The sequence below is a fragment of the Schistocerca gregaria genome, chromosome 5 (assembly GCF_023897955.1).
Source record: "Schistocerca gregaria isolate iqSchGreg1 chromosome 5, iqSchGreg1.2, whole genome shotgun sequence".
NCBI classification, from domain to species: Eukaryota; Metazoa; Arthropoda; class Insecta; order Orthoptera; family Acrididae; genus Schistocerca; species Schistocerca gregaria.
The window spans coordinates 98,017,168-98,037,248 of record NC_064924.1 but is presented as its reverse complement, the minus strand read 5'-3'; the positions used below and the strand labels follow the sequence as shown (position 1 = coordinate 98,037,248).

Genomic DNA, 20,081 nt, shown 5'->3' with positions numbered 1-20,081 from the left:
AAGGACTTCAAGTTCACTCCTCTAGGCTCTATATTCGATCGATATACGCCTATTCCCTGGTCACTTTTCACAATTCTATCAATTTGAGGTCTGATCTATATATGCGATCATGAAATAACATCCCGTTCTGTGTTCTAAAATGGATTGTAAATATAGCACAGATGCCACCACCTAGCCGAAATGCATTGATCGGAACGTGTAATATAGCACTGCACTCGACAGTATCCAGTCACCTCCGCATTCGGAGAGCGTTTGCTCTGCTTTCTGTATGTGTCTGTATGTGTCTGTATGTGCACGCCTCGCGGACGATTCCCAGGACGCGCAGGAGAGCAGAGTTAGCGTTCGACTGTGGATCCGCTGCATGTTACACTCCTGGAAATCGAAATAAGAACACCGTGAATTCATTGTCCCAGGAAGGGGAAACTTTATTGACACATTCCTGGGGTCATATACATCACATGATCACACTGACAGAACCACAGGCACATAGACACAGGCAACAGAGCATACACAATGTCGGCACTAGTACAGTGTATATCCACTTTTCGCAGCAATGTAGGCTGCTATTCTCCCATGGAGACGATCGTCGCGATGCTGGATGTAGTCCTGTGGAACGGCTTGCCATTCCATTTCCACTTGGAGCCTCAGTTGGACCAGCATTCGTGCTGGACGTGCAGACCGCGTGAGACGACGCTTCATCCAGTCCCAAACATGCTCAATGGGGGACAGATCCGGAGATCTTGCTGGCCAGGGTAGTTGACTTACACCTTCTAGAGCACGTTGGGTGGCACGGGACACATGCGGACGCGCATTGTCCTGTAGGAACAGCAAGTTCCCTTCCCGGTCTAGGAATGGTAGAACGATGGGTTCGATGATGGTTTGGATGTACCGTGCACTATTCAGTGTCCCCTCGACGATCACCAGAGGTGTACGGCCAGTGTAGGAGATCGCTCCCCACACCATGATGCCGGGTGTTGGCCCTGTGTGCCTCGGTCGTATGCAGTCCTGATTGTGGCGCTCACCTGCACGGCGCCAAACACGCATACGACCATCATTGGCACCAAGGCAGAAGCGACTCTCATCGCTGAAGACGACACGTCTCCATTTGTCCCTCCATTCACGCCTGTCGCGACACCACTGGAGGCGGGCTGCACGATGTTGGGGCGTGAGCGGAAGACGGCCTAACGGTGTGCGGGACCGTAGCCCAGCTTCATGGAGACGGTTGCGAATGGTCCTCGCCGATACCCCAGGAGCAACAGTGTCCCTAATTTGCTGGGAAGTGGCGGTGCGGTCCCCTACGGCACTGCGTAGGATCCTACGGTCTTGGCGTGCATCCGTGCGTCGCTGCGGTCCGGTCCCAGGTCGACGGGCACGTGCACCTTCCGCCGACCACTGGCGACAACATCGATGTACTGTGGAGACCTCACGCCCCACGTGTTGAGCAATTCGTCGGTGCGTCCACCCGGCCTCCCGCATGCCCACTATACGCCCTCGCTCAAAGTCCGTCAACTGCACATACGGTTCACGTCCACGCTGTCGCGGCATGCTACCAGTGTTAAAGACTGCGATGGAGCTCCGTATTCCACGGCAAACTGGCTGACACTGACGGCGGCGGTGCACAAATGCTGCGCAGCTAGCGCCATTCGACGGCCAACACCGCGGTTCCTGGTGTGTCCGCTGTGCCGTGCGTGTGATCATTGCTTGTACAGCCCTCTCGCAGTGTCCGGAGAAAGTATGGTGGGTCTGACATACCGGTGTCAATGTGTTCATTTTTCCATTTCCAGGAGTGAATTTTAGAAGAGATTGTTTTGCATTTGCAGTTTGATTTGCGTTGAAATACTGAAAGTGTTTGATTTTTTTTATCTGTGCCTTTTCTGAGTGTAGTCATCTGATGTAACGGTCTTGTCGTTGAAAAGAAAGGGGTTTTAAAGTTTCTTTGATTATGTCGTCATTACATATGAGGCACAAGTTCGAAGTGAAAACACGGGAAAGGTAATCAGCCATGTCTTTTTCAAAGGTACCATTGTCAGCAACTGAAGGGCCCTGCAGAGAATCGAAATCTGTGGCTGGAGGAGATTTGAACCGTTGTCCTTCCAAACACATGTCTAGTTTTTTTACCACCCTCCCCTCTCCGTGCCCTCTCCTCCTCCCCCTCCCTGCACCTCCCCCACCCTCCTCCTCCCCACCCTCTCATCCTTCATCAACCCTCTCCTCCTCCCCCACCCTCTCCTCTTCCCCCACCCTCTCATTCTGGCCCCACCCTCTCATTCTGGCCCCACCCTCTCCACACCTCCCCCTCTCTTCTCCTCCCCCTCTCCACCCCTCCTTCTACCCCACACCATCCTCTCTCCTCCCCTGCCCCTCAACTCCTATCCTCTCAACTCCCCTCCCTTTCTCCTCCCATCCACCCTCTCCTCCCATCACCCTTCTCCTTCCCACCCCCTAACCCCTCCCACACCCTAGCCCCTCCCACTCTCATCCCCTCACCCTCTCATCCACACCCTCTCTCCCCTCCCTTATTCTCCCCCTCCCCTCCAATTCTCCTTCCTTCCCCTCCCCCCTCTCCTCCCCCTGCCCACTCCTCCTCCTCCCATCCTCTCCTCCTCCTCCCCCCACCACCCTCCCCTCCTCCCGCACTCTCTCCTCCCCTACCCACTCATCCCCCTTCTTTGATAGAAAGAGTAGCAATGTGCTTAAAACGTACTAATATATGATCCTTAGATAAGTGTGACACCGTGTTGACCTCAGTGTACTACTATCCGAACTGTATGATGTTTTTGTCAATGTTCGTGTAGCACAAGATATAATTAAGATGACTTATTCGTAGTATCATGGTAAATGCAGTTGTAAATGTAGAATCCTCAGTTCTACTAACACGTAATGATGTTCCCTGATAAGAAAGGTTGCAAACTAGAAAGTGCAACACCATTAAAGTCACCTTAATTGAGCTTTGATATTTTAAATGAAAGGAAATGTGCATTTCATGGGCGCCCCACACACTTTAGTTTTCTGAGGGCCTGTCGTTATTAGAATATTGTTTCACGTACCTTTCGTCGTTTGCAGACGCACACTGCCGCACTGCAACACGAAGCTGAAATGCTGTTTTAAAGTGCACCAAAATCTTGGCGGTTACGTGAAAGGCTTTAGTTGTTGTGCCAGTAATGTTAATTTGTTTTCAACTGCGAGTTTAAGCAGTCTAGTATGTTTGTGTTTAACGTATTAGACCTGAAATGTAGCAAAGCTAAATGTTGCACACATTAAAATCCGACAGGCTTCATTGTTCTGTTAAAGAGACGAGACTCTGGGTTTTTTGTGAGGTTCGCATTGAAACCTTGTTATAGCACCGATTACAAATCTCTGAAAGCTATTTTCTATTTACATTTGAATTACAATTATTTTTTATGTAGTGAATCGTGAGACCTGATCTGTGGTGACTGGTCCAGGTTAACACAAAAATCTCTTTCTGCAATGAAATATTAAGTCACTTTCAGGTGAAACACTTAAGCAGATAATTATCATCGAGTGAGTTCCTATTTTTAGGCCGTATGGCGTAATACAAAACTTGGAATTATGTTCTAGCCCGTAAAGGCGTCTTTGAAACAAAATCAACATTTTATATGAAAGCTTCAAATTATTCAGTGATAACTATGGGACGCCATTCCCTACACTATTGAAAGGAAAACACAAGTTCACACATTTATATGATTAACAATTATCATAAGAATGCTTTTTCTTACAGTATTAGTAACAAACACATACCATTCTGATCATGAATGGTCAATGACGGCGTTCTACAATCAAGAACAAAAATAAGAGTAGTTGAGTTTTTCTCTTTCATCTTCGTTAGAGGACTGTCTATTCATTTTTGTCTTTGTTCACATATTATCCTTGAAATACATAGTTTTTGTATAATAGTAATTTTCAATGTTATTTTCTGTATTTTACAATATTCACTGCAATAATCACAACACATGGTCTTTATGGCTTTTATCAATATTTTCGTTACTATGATTGTTTTTATATCGTCGCACTAGTTTTCTAAATTTTCACAATAACGTCATGGGTATGGCACATGGCCCCCGAAAATGTGATAGTTACTTGTCCCTTAGCAAGCTACGAACACTACCCTCATTTTTAGATCTAGAGTCCATTTAAAATTTGTATTATTGCATTTCTCTCTTAATTAGGCATTAGTATTTTACTGGTATAAGTCGTACTAAGTAACAAGTATTATCCCTGTAGTTCCTTCAGTTACCTTTCCTACTCCCCTACTTGACTTGCGTGTACCGAAGACAACAAGGACAACGGATAAAAAAAAATTAAAAAAAATGCTCTCCTATTCAGGTTTAGCCGGGAGTGGGAAAACCAGGGAAAAAACCACCCCAGGGCTTCAGACTGTGCACAAAACAAGCGTCTAATTTGCTTCAGTACAAAGACAAAAATTGTAATTTACCATGACTTTATTATGGCAAGTAACGTATGAGAAAATCCTATTACAGAAACGTTTCACATTTACAATATAGGTAGATAATTGTTAATTTGCCGTCATAGAAATGGAAATTATAGAAATAAATATGTCATTTACTTTTCATGACGAAAAGTTTGTCTCTTTCGTTGATGATGACTTGTTGCGTCGGTCCGCGCAGAGATGAAGACGACGTGCTGCTGTGACGTTGAGACTCTGCATTGTTGTCCGTCCGCTAGCCCTCTCATGCGTCTGTTTACAGCAGTACAGTAGCGTAAATTAAATAAGTCACACACACATTAGAATTCATACTTACACACCATAATCTGGAAAGAAGTTTTATTAGCTCATTTCATATTGTGTCGCCTCCCATGTAGTTAGTGTTCGTGTATGTTTGTGAACTTATTTAGTTCGCCCAGTTCTTTTCGTCTACACGTAACTTAATCATATAAAAGGGTAGCAATTTTTCTCCATATTGCACACAGCACAATTTAAGAAATTGGGTAAATTCCGCACTCACGCACTGTGGTGGGTGTCCATGTATGTTTCCTGTACGTATTTCACCAGTCCGTGATGACACACAACGGACGTGGTTGGCTACACCGTCACTGACGTCTATGACAACGTGCACTGATTTGTATCACTGATCCAGATCCACCACATCAGATGATGCACTTCTGTTTTCGAAAATTGTCATATACGGTGACAACATCATTTAATACAGTTATATAATAACACTGTTCGTTTTACAGATCGCTACTGCGTCGTTTGAAATAGCAACAGTCCTTTTACAAAATATTTTAGTCCGCAGACAAGAGTCTTTCACAAAATGAAACTGTAATCATTTAATAATGACAATAATCAAGTGAAGTTTACTTATTGACAACCTAACTTTACACATAGTAAACATCCTTCTTATGTCTCGGAAAAGCATCAGCTAAACAGCCATCCGGACGAGCCAACGCTTCAGATTAACAGTATTGTTGCCCAGATTATTTACTGGTTGAGCCCTTCTTCATTTTTTGTTTTGTCATTTGTTCATGGTGCCTAGGACATTAGTTCAAGTACAACCAGCTACCAGTCCCTAACCGAACCGGCGCTGTCGCGAAACGTTATTTCAAATTCTTACAGGTTCCCAAGATGGGATTCTATGTAACTTTGGAATAATTTCCCGGAATCCAGCTTGGTAACAAGTCCCCCCCTCTCGCCACCCTGTGGTGCATCCCATATTTATTCACCCAAGGGGCACTTATTCACACTTACATTCAAGATATATTTACATAGAACATAAAATGGCAATTGCAAAAAAAAGTCTTTAACTGAAACTGGAAAATGTAAAGAAATAACTTAGACCTTCAAATGGACTTAGGTTTCATTTTCATTAGCTATCTTAACTATATTTCCCAGGAAAAGCTTCTAAGTACTGATGACTTCCTTCTTTTCATTATCAGTTAACTCTAACTCAATGAAATTATTTCTTCCAGAAAGAATGCTTTGAATTTGTAGTCAATGATATACACTAATATGTAGATCTTACGCTATCACTCCCATACATTTTCACATGTACACAGTAATTGATACAGATACAGATACAGAGTAAAAAAAATGAAATACATTACAATCCTATTAACACCAATGAAATTTTCATCCTTACTCTGGCCAAGTGCCCCTCCCCCTCCCTCTCAGGACCCAGTCCCATCGGCTGGTGGATCAAACTTCGAACATGGAATACGTGTCCGTACGGAACGCTTGGCTGGTCCACCCGTGAATCCTATCATATATGTGGCGGGTGGTGGATCCGTCTCTGAACATAGCTCCTTATATACAGTCTGCTGCAGATCCACACCCGAACGCTGACTCGCATTTGATAGATTGTGGATCTGCATCCCAACAAAGCTTCATACATCGAGCGTGACAGATCCACCTCCGAAACCTATCCCGTGCGCGGCATATTGTGGATCCGCATCTCAACACCGATCTGGATATACACTCCTGGAAATGGGGAAAAAAAACACATTGACACCGGTGTGTCAGACCCACCATACTTGCTCCGGACACTGCGAGAGGGCTGTACAAGCAATGATCACTCGCACGGCACAGCGGACACACCAGGAACCGCGGTGTTGGCTGTCGAATGGCGCTAGCTGCGCAGCATTTGTGCACCGCCGCCGTCAGTTTCAGCCAGTTTGCCGTGGCATACGGAGCTCCATCGCAGCCTTTAACACTGGTAGCATGCCGCGACAGCGTGGACGTGAACCGTATGTGCAGTTGACGGACTTTGAGCGAGGGCGTATAGTGGGCATGCGGGAGGCCGGGTGGACGTACCGCCTCTGGTGATCGTCGAGGGGACACTGAATAGTGCACGGTACATCCAAACCGTCATCGAACCCATCGTTCTACCATTCCTAGACCGGCAAGGGAACTTGCTGTTCCAACAGGACAATGCACGCCCGCATGTATCCCGTGCCACCCAACGTGCTCTAGAAGGTGTAAGTCAACTACCCTGGCCAGCAAGACGACCGGATCTGTCCCCCATTGAGCATGTTTGGGACTGGATGAAGCGTCGTCTCACGCGGTCTGCACTTCCAGCACGAACGCTGGTCCAACTGAGGCGCCAGGTGGAAATGGAATGGCAAGCCGTTACACAGGACTACATCCAGCATCGCTACGATCGTCTCCATGGGAGAATAGCAGCCTGCATTGCTACGAAAGGTGGATATACACTCTACTAGTGCCGACATTGTGCACGCTCTGTTGCCTGTGTCTATGTGCCTGTGGTTCTGTCAGTGTGATCATGTGATGTATCTGACCCCAGGAATGTGTCAATAAAGTTTCCCCTTCCTGGGACAATGAATTCACGGTGTTCTTATTTCAATTTCCAGGAGTGTATGTTAATTGTAATTCTAAAAAAATGATCATCTCTTATGAATAATCTGTAGATACATACAGGTATGGTTGTTCTACACACATTTCTGCAATTTTCCTTTCTTTGTCGAGTATCTTGAAAAACATTTCATGCAGCGTGGTACTAGGCAATGAATGCAAAATTTATCACCCATCTCTTCCACGTTCGTTTTAATCCTCGCCATACTCACATTTCTAAGTTGTACTCTTCATGAAGCATTGTTTACCGCCCACATTCATTGTGTTTTCCAGAAGAAGTCACACGGTGTCAAATATCAAGGTTACAACATCCAAAATGTAAGGCAAACATACTCTTAAGAAGCAATATCAGATACCAACTGTTTTGTAAGTTGGTACATTCACTACGATTTCAGGCGACATATACCGAAAGACAAAAACCGAATTTCGGAAACCGTTTTTCGCTGTCGTGTTTACATGCTAAGGTCGGAAGCGCATTTTCGAGCCCAGTAAGTACGGTGCCTGGAAAACAGCCGTCAGAGTTTCTGATTTAGTCCCCACAATCGCTATTTCTCATCAGCTAGATGAGGGGCAAACAGATTTCTACTTATACTTCACTGTACAAAAATCCACTATATCTACACTAGCCGCAAGTTTTTAAAAACAAGATGTAACCTGACAACTGGACCACGTTTGAAAGCGGTTGCGTTTAAATGGGGGCGAAAATCGATTGCCGAATTTGAAATCCGGCTAGAAGAAGCGGATTTCCAAAATCGATTTTGAAGTGTGTACATGACAACCCAGATGCGGTATTGGGAAATCTGTTTACAAAATCCGGTTTTGGGAGCCTGATGTCAAAGGAGTGAATGTATCACTGTCATATTCTAGAATGTACCTCATTTTTCTTTTCTTTCTTAAATCTCTGGGAGAAGGAATATCGCTTCTTGTTCTCTAAGAGTCTTAGAAAACCTATCGCTTGTGAATTTTTTATGTAGCTGCTTTTCACTCTGAGGCTTCCATTTGTTACCAGAATTACGTTTGCCCTACTATTTTCGATGAACTACGAATCTAACAAGATTCCTGTGTTGTGTTCTAGCCTAAGAGCTCTACTTGTTGCTAAATAGCGTTACCATCGGCCATGCGAGAGAAGACTATACACGCGAACTGCCACGAACGGGGATTAACTTGGATATACAAAAATAAGTGAAACAAATTTGTTAACATTGAATCGGCATTTAAAAACAGACTGCCAACGTGAAGAGCGCCAAGGAATACAAAAATTGGCAAAGTTACCAGTAACTTAAAACTTTAAAAATACACAAGGGAAGAGTATTACATGAGACATTGAGAAAGAACTCTTGATCAGTAGCTACCTGCTACAGTTACGAAAGCACTGCGCACAGTTTTTGAAAGTACAACAGCTTCACGACCATTCGTTCTGAATTTAAACGTACAGTGTTGAATAGCATTGTTAAGATATGGCATCAGATGACAGACGCCTGTTTGGTGACTAATACCGGTATCTCAGGAAAACGGTTACGCTATGAAACCATTTCAATCCACAATTATTTATGTATTAGGAACTTGGTTGTCTGACAAGCGCGATCGTGGAACCCGATTGGTGTGTGGGTCACATTCCAGTCGGACCAAGGAAATGTCAAGTCTTCATCTCTCTATGATGTAAGGAGTCGCCAGGAACGCCAAGTGGTTCCCCATTAAATCGGAAGTTCGCTTTCCCCGGCTGGCTAGCTGGTGTAGACTAGGGACCCTCAAGTCTTCCAAGTGGTGTCCAGTTGAAAGACTTTCATCTGGCTATTGACCAACAAGGAATTATTTAAACAAACTGACACGAAGACAGAGGCACACTACGTTGTGAAAGCCTACTTGTAAATTTCAAAACTCGGCTTTAAATGATGCTAGGGATATACTACAACTCTTTACTCATCGCTCCCATAGTGATCATGAGGACAACGTCATTTGAAGTCATTCTTCCCGCGCTCCATACTTGAATGGAACGAGAAGAAAACCCAAATAACGGGCACAGTTCGTTAGTACTCTCTACTATGCACTTAATTTTTTGAGTATAGATGTGGCTGCAAATCAAAGGAATGGTCAAATTTCAGTTGCTACGCTAGTTCCTATCATTCGAAGCAAAAACGTCTGGTAAACTCTAAACATTCATGGTGGTGTCTGATTGTACTATATCGTGTCTCCCTACCACTTTTGCGCAACGACGCTCTGAGCGTGTTTTTTAGGGAATTAACTTGAACCTGGGACCTGTTGCTGGTAAGGAGACGCCAGACCACACATGACATGTAGAGTTCAGAAGAGTTCAGTGAGACTAGCGATGATATAACCAAATACTAAATGATCTCAGCGTCAGCTCCACTGCACTCCCTGTAAAAGAATCTTAATTCTAACTAAATATAGTGGAAAGGGTTCAAGGCTTTCCTATTTTTAGTTAGCTGGTAAAATAACGTCGAAAAAGCAGTTAAGTTTACCATTGGAAATTTATTCTAATCACAAAACATCGTTTATAAATTGCACTATTGATAAAAGGGAATGTTTTAATACAGGATGGTAAAAACCAACAGCGTTCAACAAAAATGTGAACGAATATTCCCTAAATGGGTTTCCAAGTTCTACAATCGATCGAAGGATGACCTATGCCATATCACATCTATAATCTAGGTTTAATTTAAGTTTCACAAAAGAGAAAACTATAAAAATGGTCTACAGTGACCCTCAATTATCTTTAATAACTTATCTAACTTGTCGTAAATTACAGTGGCTGATGTGGCTTCTCAATAACTATAAAATAGAAAAATCATCGCGTTTCAGATCTTTACTTCAAGTGGCAAATGTGAACACCATGAGTTTTAATTAACGATCGACACTAGTATTACGCAAAAAGGGGGTGTAACAGATGAGACTTCTGCAGTTCTGAGTGAAGCCTTATGCGCTCAAAAATGCGGCATCGCGTGCGTTCATTACCTTGTCGGTGTTTAGGCAGCGTCAGGGCGACAGCGGCCGGCGCACCAGCCGTCCAGCCCGCCGTCTCGGAACTAACTCTCGAACTTCTCCTTACTACAATTTACCGAAGTTAGTTTAAAAAAGCTATCTGGCTGTGTTTTCATCTGACCAATCAGGGTCTCAATGTTAACCTTACGCTCCGCCTACAAAAATTCTGTCTATCCAATGGGAAACGTTATACTTTTCGTGGGGGGGCAATGTTTTTAAAGTTTGCAACGTAACAGAGACGCTAAAAAGTCTCACGCTAAAACCTGCAGCTAGTGTGGTCCTTTTAGCGTTATCCTAAGATCTATACTGCTCTTCTGGAGGGCTCTATCTTTTAACATGGGCTGGGGAGTGATCCTAATGTAACAGACACGCGAAAAAGTCTTACGCTAAAACTTGCGGGTGGTAGTGGCCCTTTTTGTGTTATAGTAAGATCTATACTGCTTTTCTGGAGGGCTCTAGCTTTTAACATGGGCTGGGGGTTGTCCTTGACATACCTGAGACGCGAAAAAGCCTCACGCTAAAACGTGCGGGTTGTATAGTTGTACAGGTAGGCTCGCGGCGTGGGTGCCCAGCCCCTCCCTTTTCTAGCTTAACACAGTTCTGCTCTCGGCTTCTGTCCTCGTTTCTCCCCTCGGAACTGCGTCTGCCTCACGGTGGGAAGGTACGACATGCATTTAGGCATTCTTGTGTTAGTCTGTGGTATTCCATTTGCTCACTCGTTACTCGTATTACTTTGGTTAATTTAATGTCACGATTTATTTGGAGCTATGTGACATACTACTGAATTTGCTTATCATGTCAGGGTTTTCATGTAAGGTGTTGGATTTGCCTGACACCTTACAAAACATTGCCTCTAAAATGCATACCTTCAGTGTTCAGTAGAAATGTGTTTTACAATCGTGAAGATGAACAATTGTTCATCGCTTTTAAGGCATGCACTTTAGAGCCCATGTTTACTGTATTTTTTGGCTCTAATGTTTCCTGCCATACCCCTGTATATTGACCATTCCTCCTGGGTCAGCCTGTTTTTGACATCCGTATATTGCAAATGCTGAAATGTTGACATAACTAATTTGCGATCTGTCTCGTTGTCAACAATTATAAATGATTTTCATATGGCATCAAAAGCAATTGTTGCAGCTGCATGGTCATATTTGATTTGCGCAAATTATCAAATTACAAAAAATTCCAAAATCAAACTACCACAACATACAGGCAATGAAATGCGTCCTGCCATTCTTAAACGTAGTTTAGGTAGTCAACTATGTAATGGCACAAAATTTTATATATGTATGCGATTAAATAACTAAAATGGACATAACATGGACAAATATATTTTTCTCCTTACAAGAACATCGGGAAATTAGCTTGATAGTCTACAGACATTTTGATAGTGCATTTGCAATCTTTTCTTTTCCTTGCATATTCCACGTGTAATGTTAGAAGCAACCCAGCGGGAGACAAAATAATGCAATTTGATTATATATCGTTTCTAGTCCTAAAATTTATTTCTCTGGTGAATTTTTGTGCTCAATCAGAGAATCTGCTTTCACTAATATTCGATTTGCCTTATTTGTTCGAATTAGGTATACGGATTCGACCTCAATTACGTATGTACACAAATGTCCATCCAACTTACATTAAGCTGTAGTACCAAGTACAAAACTAGGTTCAATTACTTTCTGCTACTTATTTAAACATTCAGTATCCTGATACCCGACTGCTACATTAAGGAGAACGAACTGCTTAGTGCCTTTGGAAAACTATTGTTCTAGATGGGTGAATAACGAAAGCTACATGAGGTACAGTAACAGTAATAAATGAACTACGACTATATGAATTAATCTAAATTTTCTATCTTGTCTGAAAAGAAAACTTTTACGTAAAGCTTGACTCAAATTGTGGTAAATTCCAGCCCAAATCACCACCTACCGACGGGGTTTTAATTTTTCTTAAAGTTAACCTATGTCCCCTGTCGTTCCAGACAGCAGACTTTATTAAACGAGTCTCCATTGATGTTGTGTAATAGAAATTTGTAGACTCTTACCCGTTGTATCGGTGTAAGCAACATTTGCATTGCACTGCCCACAGGTTGTTACGTATTCAGTATCATGCACTAGAAACATGCAACCACGTCTAGCAAAAAAGGCCAAAGTTCCCAAAATATCTCGCTTATTCTACATTACGTGAGAGGTCCAACAACCATGTATATCAGATAAGCACTGCCCATTAAGTAGCAATACGCATATGGCACCTGCTTAGCAGTGCCTGGGGGTTGTTACTAATACTAGAAAAAGCAGTTCGAAAAATTGTGTGAAACTACAAAAATTCCTTACGCAGGTCCTGAATGCAGTTTACTAACTGAATTTTAATTACAAGTCGACCACTAAATGTCAGCTTTCAACATGACAAAAAAAAGTGGTTATCACATTGGTGACAACATTTCCGCGAAACTCGCTAATATTCTATGCAGAAAATTAATTTTATGCCAGATATTAAATAAAACTTTTCTTGTTCGGGAGAAATGTAAACTATCCTACACGCGACTATGTAGACTACGTTGGTCTGTTACGGAAAGTGATAGGACTTGGATTTTTTGATGGCGTTACGCTAATTCATAACCCAGCGTCATTTACATGACACAAACGTCGACATTTTGCTATGTTTGGCATCTTCGCGTTTCAAATAGAGCTCCAGAGACATTAATAATTAACGAACCACCTACATTACAAATGCTACATTATTTCAGAAGAACTGCAGCAGAGTGAACAAAAACAGGAATGCAACACTTATATACCGAAGGCGTAATGACAGATTTATTCTGGAGTTCTTTCAGTTTTTCAAAAATAACGAATCTCCAATAAAACGAAAACAAACATGCACTATTCAAAAGTACTACCGGAATAAAGTACACACATAGGAGTTGAAACTTTGCGTCTGACTGATTAGTGTAAATGTTTCCCGGTAGAAACCTCACGAATGTGGCGCTGGTGTAGCAAGCAGTTGTGCCATGGCGTAAACGTTTCGGGCCTCTACACACGCACCAATTTATCGGCCGACCGACCGCCCAATTTCGTCCCAGCCTACACACATTCCAACCGACTGCACTCGACGATTACAGCACCGTCCTGTTGTTGTGATATGTTTACTTATGTTCATTGAGTTTATGTTCTACGAGATCCCGCTTGGTTTTACACATAAACGGAAATGGGTGTTTGCCTTGGCTGTTTTAGAAGAAACGAGGTCTAAAAAAAATAAAAATAAAATCGAGGGAAGCTGTGCGCAAAGTGGCTAATGCAAGGAAAGAAATTCACCTCCATTCTGTTACTTAATCAGCTGGCAGCTAATTATTTTCGTAATCGTCTAAGTAATGATTAAAAGTGCTTTCCGGAGCTGTTGGAAAGCCACCAAACCATTCTTAACGAAAAACAATACGGTGCAGACGTGAAAGAGGCTGCGAGCTTGCAAGGAGAGGATGTCAGTTCAAGCGACTGGCGAAAGTTACGAGCACCTCACATTTAAGTATGTAAAAAAACGACGTCCCCTGTAAGTTTAACAGCCGGCCCGAGTGACCGAGCAGTTCCAGACGCTTCAGTCTGGAACCGCGCGACTGCTACGGTCGCAGGTTCGAATCCTGCCTCGGGCATGGATGTGTGTGATGTCTGTAGGTTAGTTAGGTTTAAGTAGTTTTAAGTTCTGGGGGGCTGATGACCTCAGAAGTTAAGTCCCATAGTGCTCAGAGCCATTTGAGTCATTAGTAAGTTTAACAAATAAATTTCGAATTAGAAGAAGAAAGGCAACAGCAGTATCAGCGCAGATCGTCTAATAAGTACAGTAACATATATATATAAGAAATGAAGCATTGAACAGCTGTTATAACTGTAAAAACAGACCTACACTTTGCTCTTCGTAGTAGAAGTTGTGGATGTAGCCTGGACTTTTGTAACATTTCTAACAATGTAGTTAGTATGTTTCATGAATACGAGTCCATCAACTGTCTGTATTTCGGTCTTATTTCCGATATGTATCGGAAATGAAATCTAAGATCTAATCTATCGGTGATTCGGTTTTGAAATTTCATTTTCGTTAAATATTCCGTTAAATATCGGAAAACAAAGCCTATAAACTTAAATACACAAGGCTGAGGACTTTTGTCGTTTCTACGTGCTACCCGAAACCATTACGTACTCAAAACCAAAAAAGGTGCTTCTCATTTGTTGCATATATATTGATATACTTCTCGCATGATGTGTTCCACAAACATCTGCAGTTTTTCAATTTTTCCAGAAACTCTTTCCTCAAAAACTTATCCGTTTTACACCATGTCGTGTGTATTAGAACAGATTTAGTCCCGTGCGTGGTGGCGAAAGACAAACATTTGTTGGACGATTGGCACTACATCGCTACACACAACACATATTGTTGGGCGGATTATATTACTGAAGTATTGTATTTAGATGAAACCACCTATAAGCATCTAGATGCTGAATAAATATTGCTACTTGTTTTGAAAATAAAAAATAAATAAATCAAAGAGCTAACGGTAATGTTAGTAACAGTGAGACACGTCAGACAGTCACGCCCTCTACCGTGGAACGCACAATGCAGAGCGCCTCAATGCTATAAATTCCCGCCTGAGCCAAATCAGAATGTAGTCTTGTGGTGATCACTGGTTTCTTAACAGCCTGGTATGTGGAAGTTCCTAGTTCTCATTGCAGAATTTAATAGTGGTGGTTAAAAGTAACTGAAGTTTATAATGTATGAGTGGTAATTGTATGTTTAAATTAGTTTTAGCAACCCAACATGTGTGAATCAACCGTTATGAGGTCTGAAGATGGCAAGCCAGTCCAGTCTGAGGGCTCTGTGCCAGTAGCACCTACTACTGCACCGGCCAAGCTTTCTGCAGCTGGGGAGGCGCCAGAGCAGACATACAAGATGGCAGAGCTGCTGAAACAATGGCCTGCCGTTGTAATTGCAGTCCAGAAGAGCAGAGATGCGTATCGCTCTGTAAAGCAAAAGGCCACTATTATCACCTGGTCACTTAACTTGACTGAAAAAGTTGTTGGTTTGGTTCTGGAACTTGCAGAACGTAAACTGAGAAGCTTGCGGCCAATTATTCAATACGCAGACAATGCAATTAGCGAAGGCTTGGTAGTAATAGGGAAGAAATTTCCCGCAGTGAGGGAATCACCTGAAAAGGTAACAGTTGACAAATGTAAATTTTGAGATGGTTACGTGAAAACAGCATAACGAAGCTCTCTCCTTTTCAGCTGTACGATGCTATCACACAACACATAACGGAGATCGTGCGCCCCGCACTGGATAAAACCGAAGCTGTAAGCGGAATCGGCAGGAAGAGACTTGACAGGGTTGCTACAACGATAATCAAGAAGTACAACAGTGTGATCAAGATCGTGGACAGCTGGATGGACAAGCTGGAGAACCGACTGAACGGCGCAGAAGCTGAAGCAGCCAGTGGTGAGTTACATTCGGAGTTGTTAGCGGCAACAATAAGTCAATGGAAACAAGAGCGACGTAAGCCTTCCTACTTAGCTACTCGTTTTCCACAAATTCATGGAAACGTCTTTATTTTGGAAGTTGCATACTTCATCTGTACATTACGTGAATAATACTTAAAAAGCTTGTTTCTTTACTTTCCAAAGAGTCGTTAGTTTAAAAATGTTTATTTTGCACATACCATCCTATTCGGACATCGAAGAGTTTTATTTATAACGTAGCGCCACTTCATGCCATGTCTCTGGTTTTCACTCGGTGACGAATCACAACAGGCTGGTACTGTTCAGTTCGCTCGTGTCGGGTTATGGTTGATGACTTATGCATTTGTATCTGGAGATAAATTGGGTCGAAAGTTGAACGGAGAAAGTGTCAGGGAAACAGTTGCGGTGGGTTGTAAATGCAGCAGCGGTTTTCTTGATGCCTGCGAAAAAAGTCGTGCAGTGGTAGTCGTTATTAGTAATAGGTATCACACAGGCCGATACCTTTGATGTGGAGTGGGTACTCAGCGGCGGCGGCTGCTGCAGCTAGGTACCGGTGCTGGCTTCTCCGTCAGCATTGCTGTATTTAATTTCATCGTTCAATGTCGGGCAATATATCGCATTAACATCGTCGGGTAGTGTTAGTGGTTTGTGCGTTAGTATAAGAGCTGGTCGGATTTGATAGCAGCTGGCATATCCAAAGCAAATGTTCCTCCTTTGCAAGGACTTCCTCATGGTGTTTTGTGTGTTATCTCGGCGTAGGTGGTTCCGCTCTACCAAGTAGCACGTGGAGCGTTGCTAATGATAGCACTTTCCGTAGGACCTGCGGGTATGTAGAAGCTGAATACTTCAGAGGCTTAATCAATGACATATATGGACCTCCACGCCTTCCTACTCAGGATACCTTCCTTGTTAAACATTGGGTAGACATGAGGGGCAACATGCATTATTAAATGCTCTGCTCAATCACTTGACAGTTGTTGAGTTCATAATTCATGAGTCATATCAAAATAATCTGATTCTTTGTTTTATATACTTGTCACTTCATGTACGATACCTTTAGCACTTTGTCAAAGTTTTCTTCTCTCCTCCCCCCCCCCCCCCCCCCTTCCGCCACACTACACAGCAAAAGGCTTAAACGGCTAAAACAATTGACCGTGTGGGTTGCTGTTCTGTTATGCTGCGCAATGGATTAATCTGAGATGTACCCTTTACCCTGTGGCCCCTGCAAGATGTAATTTCCACCCCCCACCACCACCCCACTACTTCAGAACTGACCTGTTAATGTTCTAAAGAGAAATGCCAGGAAAAACTTTCAGCAACATCTTCTGGAGTGGTCCGCTGTAAGGAAATGGCACAGATATTAACAATATCTTACGTAACTAATGATACTTGGGTACTGTAGTAGTTGTAGTTAGTGTAAGAAAACCATGAAACTAACGATAATTCAGGTTTTGCTAAAGATCTGAAATGTCACAATAGCATTTTCAGTTACGAACTGAACAAGTTACTTCTGGTTTGTTTTCGGAATGTGGAGTCTACTCTTAAGAACAGGATTCACCAATAAACTTTCTATACAGTTTAATATTGTTATTGATTGAACTTGAATAATTATCAATTATAATTAATTGCACTGGACTGTACTGTTGTGGAGGAAACATGGAGGTCGCAATAACTGTAGCGCACAATACTGTAAGCTATGATGACTGCTGTCTGCAGCGCTCGCTGCTGACAAATAACATAGAGCGAAATATATCTGGATTGACCTTCGCCAACAAACTCTCCCTAAGCCTTGAGGAAGTCGAGAACTCCTGTCGGCCGCCCCCCCCCCCCCCCCCCAGTCTAACTATTAGCGTGGTAGACTGGTCAGATAAAGTCCACTGCAATGCCACTCAAAAAATTAGCTCACAGGCATTTATCTGTATCTCTGTCCGTTCACACTGCACAATAAGTGGCAACGAACACAGTGAACAACGCTTAATCGCAAGGACTCGGTATAGAATCGCAATCCGATTAGCTCTCGACAGAGGTGCTCTCCCAGTGAAGTACTGAGGAGAGACTCGTTCCTCACTCTTCGAGTTCACGTACGAGCGCACACGCTCTCGTTACGTGTTCTCGCTCCAAGAGCGACTACGGAATGGCCACTCTTCGCGCCAGACGTGAAGGGCTATATCTTTCGGTCTCTTCCATTAGTCCTTCAGCTCAAGGAGTCAGAAATACTGTCTGTCAATCAGCATTGCTCTCCTAAAACTGGAGAATGACTTTGCGTTTAAGGCGACCAATCCCGAAATCTGTAGCATGAGCTTTTGGCGTTTGCTGTCTCCCTGTGAATCTCTGAAACTGTGTGCTATATGTGAGGAATGCGTAGGCTTGCCGCTCCCACACAATGTAGCGGAATTTGCTTTGAAGCCGAACACGGGGTCGTTCCTTCTTTCCCTTGGGCGAACGCTGTCTGCTACACAGGCGTCCACTGGCCGACATAGATGTGTTTGGACTAAGCTCCTGTGAACGTTGTCTGGAATGTATGTGTACGCCAGCCTCGAGTTTTCAACCCCGGTGCGCACTTATTTGCATATCGTTTACATGAATTCCTACAACACTGATACTATCTTATCGAGTTTGGGTTCGAATGATTTGCTGAATGTGATTGAGGGCGGAAAATCTAAGCAATGAAGGTCAGGAGACCACGACGTCTTACACAATGTTTACTTCCAAAGTTGTTGGAAAATGCAGCCATCCTGGCAGTGAAAACTTGCGAGGACGCTGCTTGCCGGCCTTGGCGTGACTCGGTGTGTCTCCTTGTCCAGATGCAGAGACAGCTGCGGCAGAGGCGACATCTTCTGCGGCACGGACCCAAACAACCACCACCCCGACACCTGCGGGCCACGTTTGGCAGGCGCTGCGGCTGGGAGCTGGCGCCACCACGGCGCTGGCCGCCTTCCAGGTGGGGGCAGCCCTCTGGCTGCTGTCTCGGGCACCGCTCGTGGGCCGCTTCTTCAGGGAGGCGCCGCCGCCCACAGCCGCCCCTTCGCCGTCTTCGTCCTCCAGGGACGCTTCATTCGCCAGACTCCCGACTACGACGGCTTCACAGGAGCAGCCGTTGCCCACAGCTCAGTCCACGGACACATTCCACACGGAGCGGTTCATCTCATTGCCGCAGCAGTGATCACTGCCAGATATCTTCCTGTAATTCGAAACTTTGCTTAATGTATGTAGTCCAGAGAATTGGTTTTAACTTATTTATTGGTGAAATAAAACGAAATACTGGCATCCGTGTGTACACTACTTTCACTCGTATTACTGGAATAATGGCATAATAAAGTGCGCGTCATTTACGACGGCGGACGAGTTCAGATTCGTTCTGGACATCTGACGTCGCAACACAGTCAGCCAATCATTAGAGAACGACGTTGCCAGAGCTCGACTACAGTTCAGAGCACGGACGACTGTCTTCAGTTTTAGAAACGTTCAGTCATAGATAAAGCAATTGAACAAAAGCAATGTCTTTATAGCATACCTTCTTTTATAGACAGTTTGTAAAAAGCATTCTTTATACCAATTGCTTAGTATTTAATTATACCAAACAACCAATAAGTCTCATAATTCAGGCGATAGCAAGAAAAGGTGTATCATTCTCGCTAAGCGCGTTTTCGCAATAAACAGAGGTAATTATTTCCTATTATACATCGACGAAACATGCGTAATTCATAGTAACACCAACAGTGTTCCTCGGTATGTTGCTTAGTATTTTAAAGTCCTCCAGGAGCTTTATTGAACAATAAGGTGCATTAGCATAATGGTTAAATTGTTTGGCTGCTAAGTGAAAGGTTAAGAGTTCAAACCGTCTTCGGTGCTTAATATTTTCTTTATTTAAAAACAATATCGAAGTGTCTCCATGAATTTTATTAGTTTTAATGTAATTTTCTGACATTTATAGTGTAAACTAAAATCGACCATACAGAAAGTATACGCTATGGACTTTTACCTCTGCAAACTCTTCAAAATTTCGTGCAATGGTTTATTACGTCTAATGCTGAACAATACCTGCGTTGAACATAGAAACAACACTAATTCATTTATGGGGAGAACGTCAGTCAAGATGTGTAAAAAAAGAAATCAAATTTTTGGGTCAAATAGTTTTCGTGAATAGTGTCAAAGCAGTCGAAATACCATGTGTCTGCACAGGTGAGCAGTGCAGTGATGACAAAATCGCGCACTGCGTGGAGCACGTCTCTGTA

At 43.3% G+C, this 20,081-nt stretch overlaps 2 protein-coding genes across 4 annotated transcripts in view; both read left to right on the top strand.

The window, feature by feature from the left end:
- Positions 1-19,113, top strand: part of LOC126272009 (uncharacterized) — a 39,243-nt gene extending 20,130 nt beyond the window's left edge. Inside the window, exons 1-4 of one of the 3 annotated variants that reach the window (XM_049974497.1) lie at positions 15,000-15,036; positions 15,137-15,547; positions 15,619-15,826; positions 18,651-19,113. In XM_049974497.1, the coding sequence (XP_049830454.1) occupies positions 15,152-15,547; positions 15,619-15,826; positions 18,651-19,009 (963 nt within the window). In that variant the 5' untranslated portion in view covers positions 15,000-15,036; positions 15,137-15,151 and the 3' untranslated portion in view covers positions 19,010-19,113. Of the gene's footprint in view, positions 1-14,999; positions 15,037-15,136; positions 15,548-15,618; positions 15,827-18,650 lie in introns of those variants that run through there. The other 2 variants (XM_049974496.1, XM_049974495.1) reach the window with 2 other exon arrangements.
- LOC126272006 (uncharacterized) overlaps positions 1-20,081 on the top strand; it is a 216,196-nt gene that overhangs the window by 90,940 nt on the left and 105,175 nt on the right. The window lies entirely within an intron of this gene.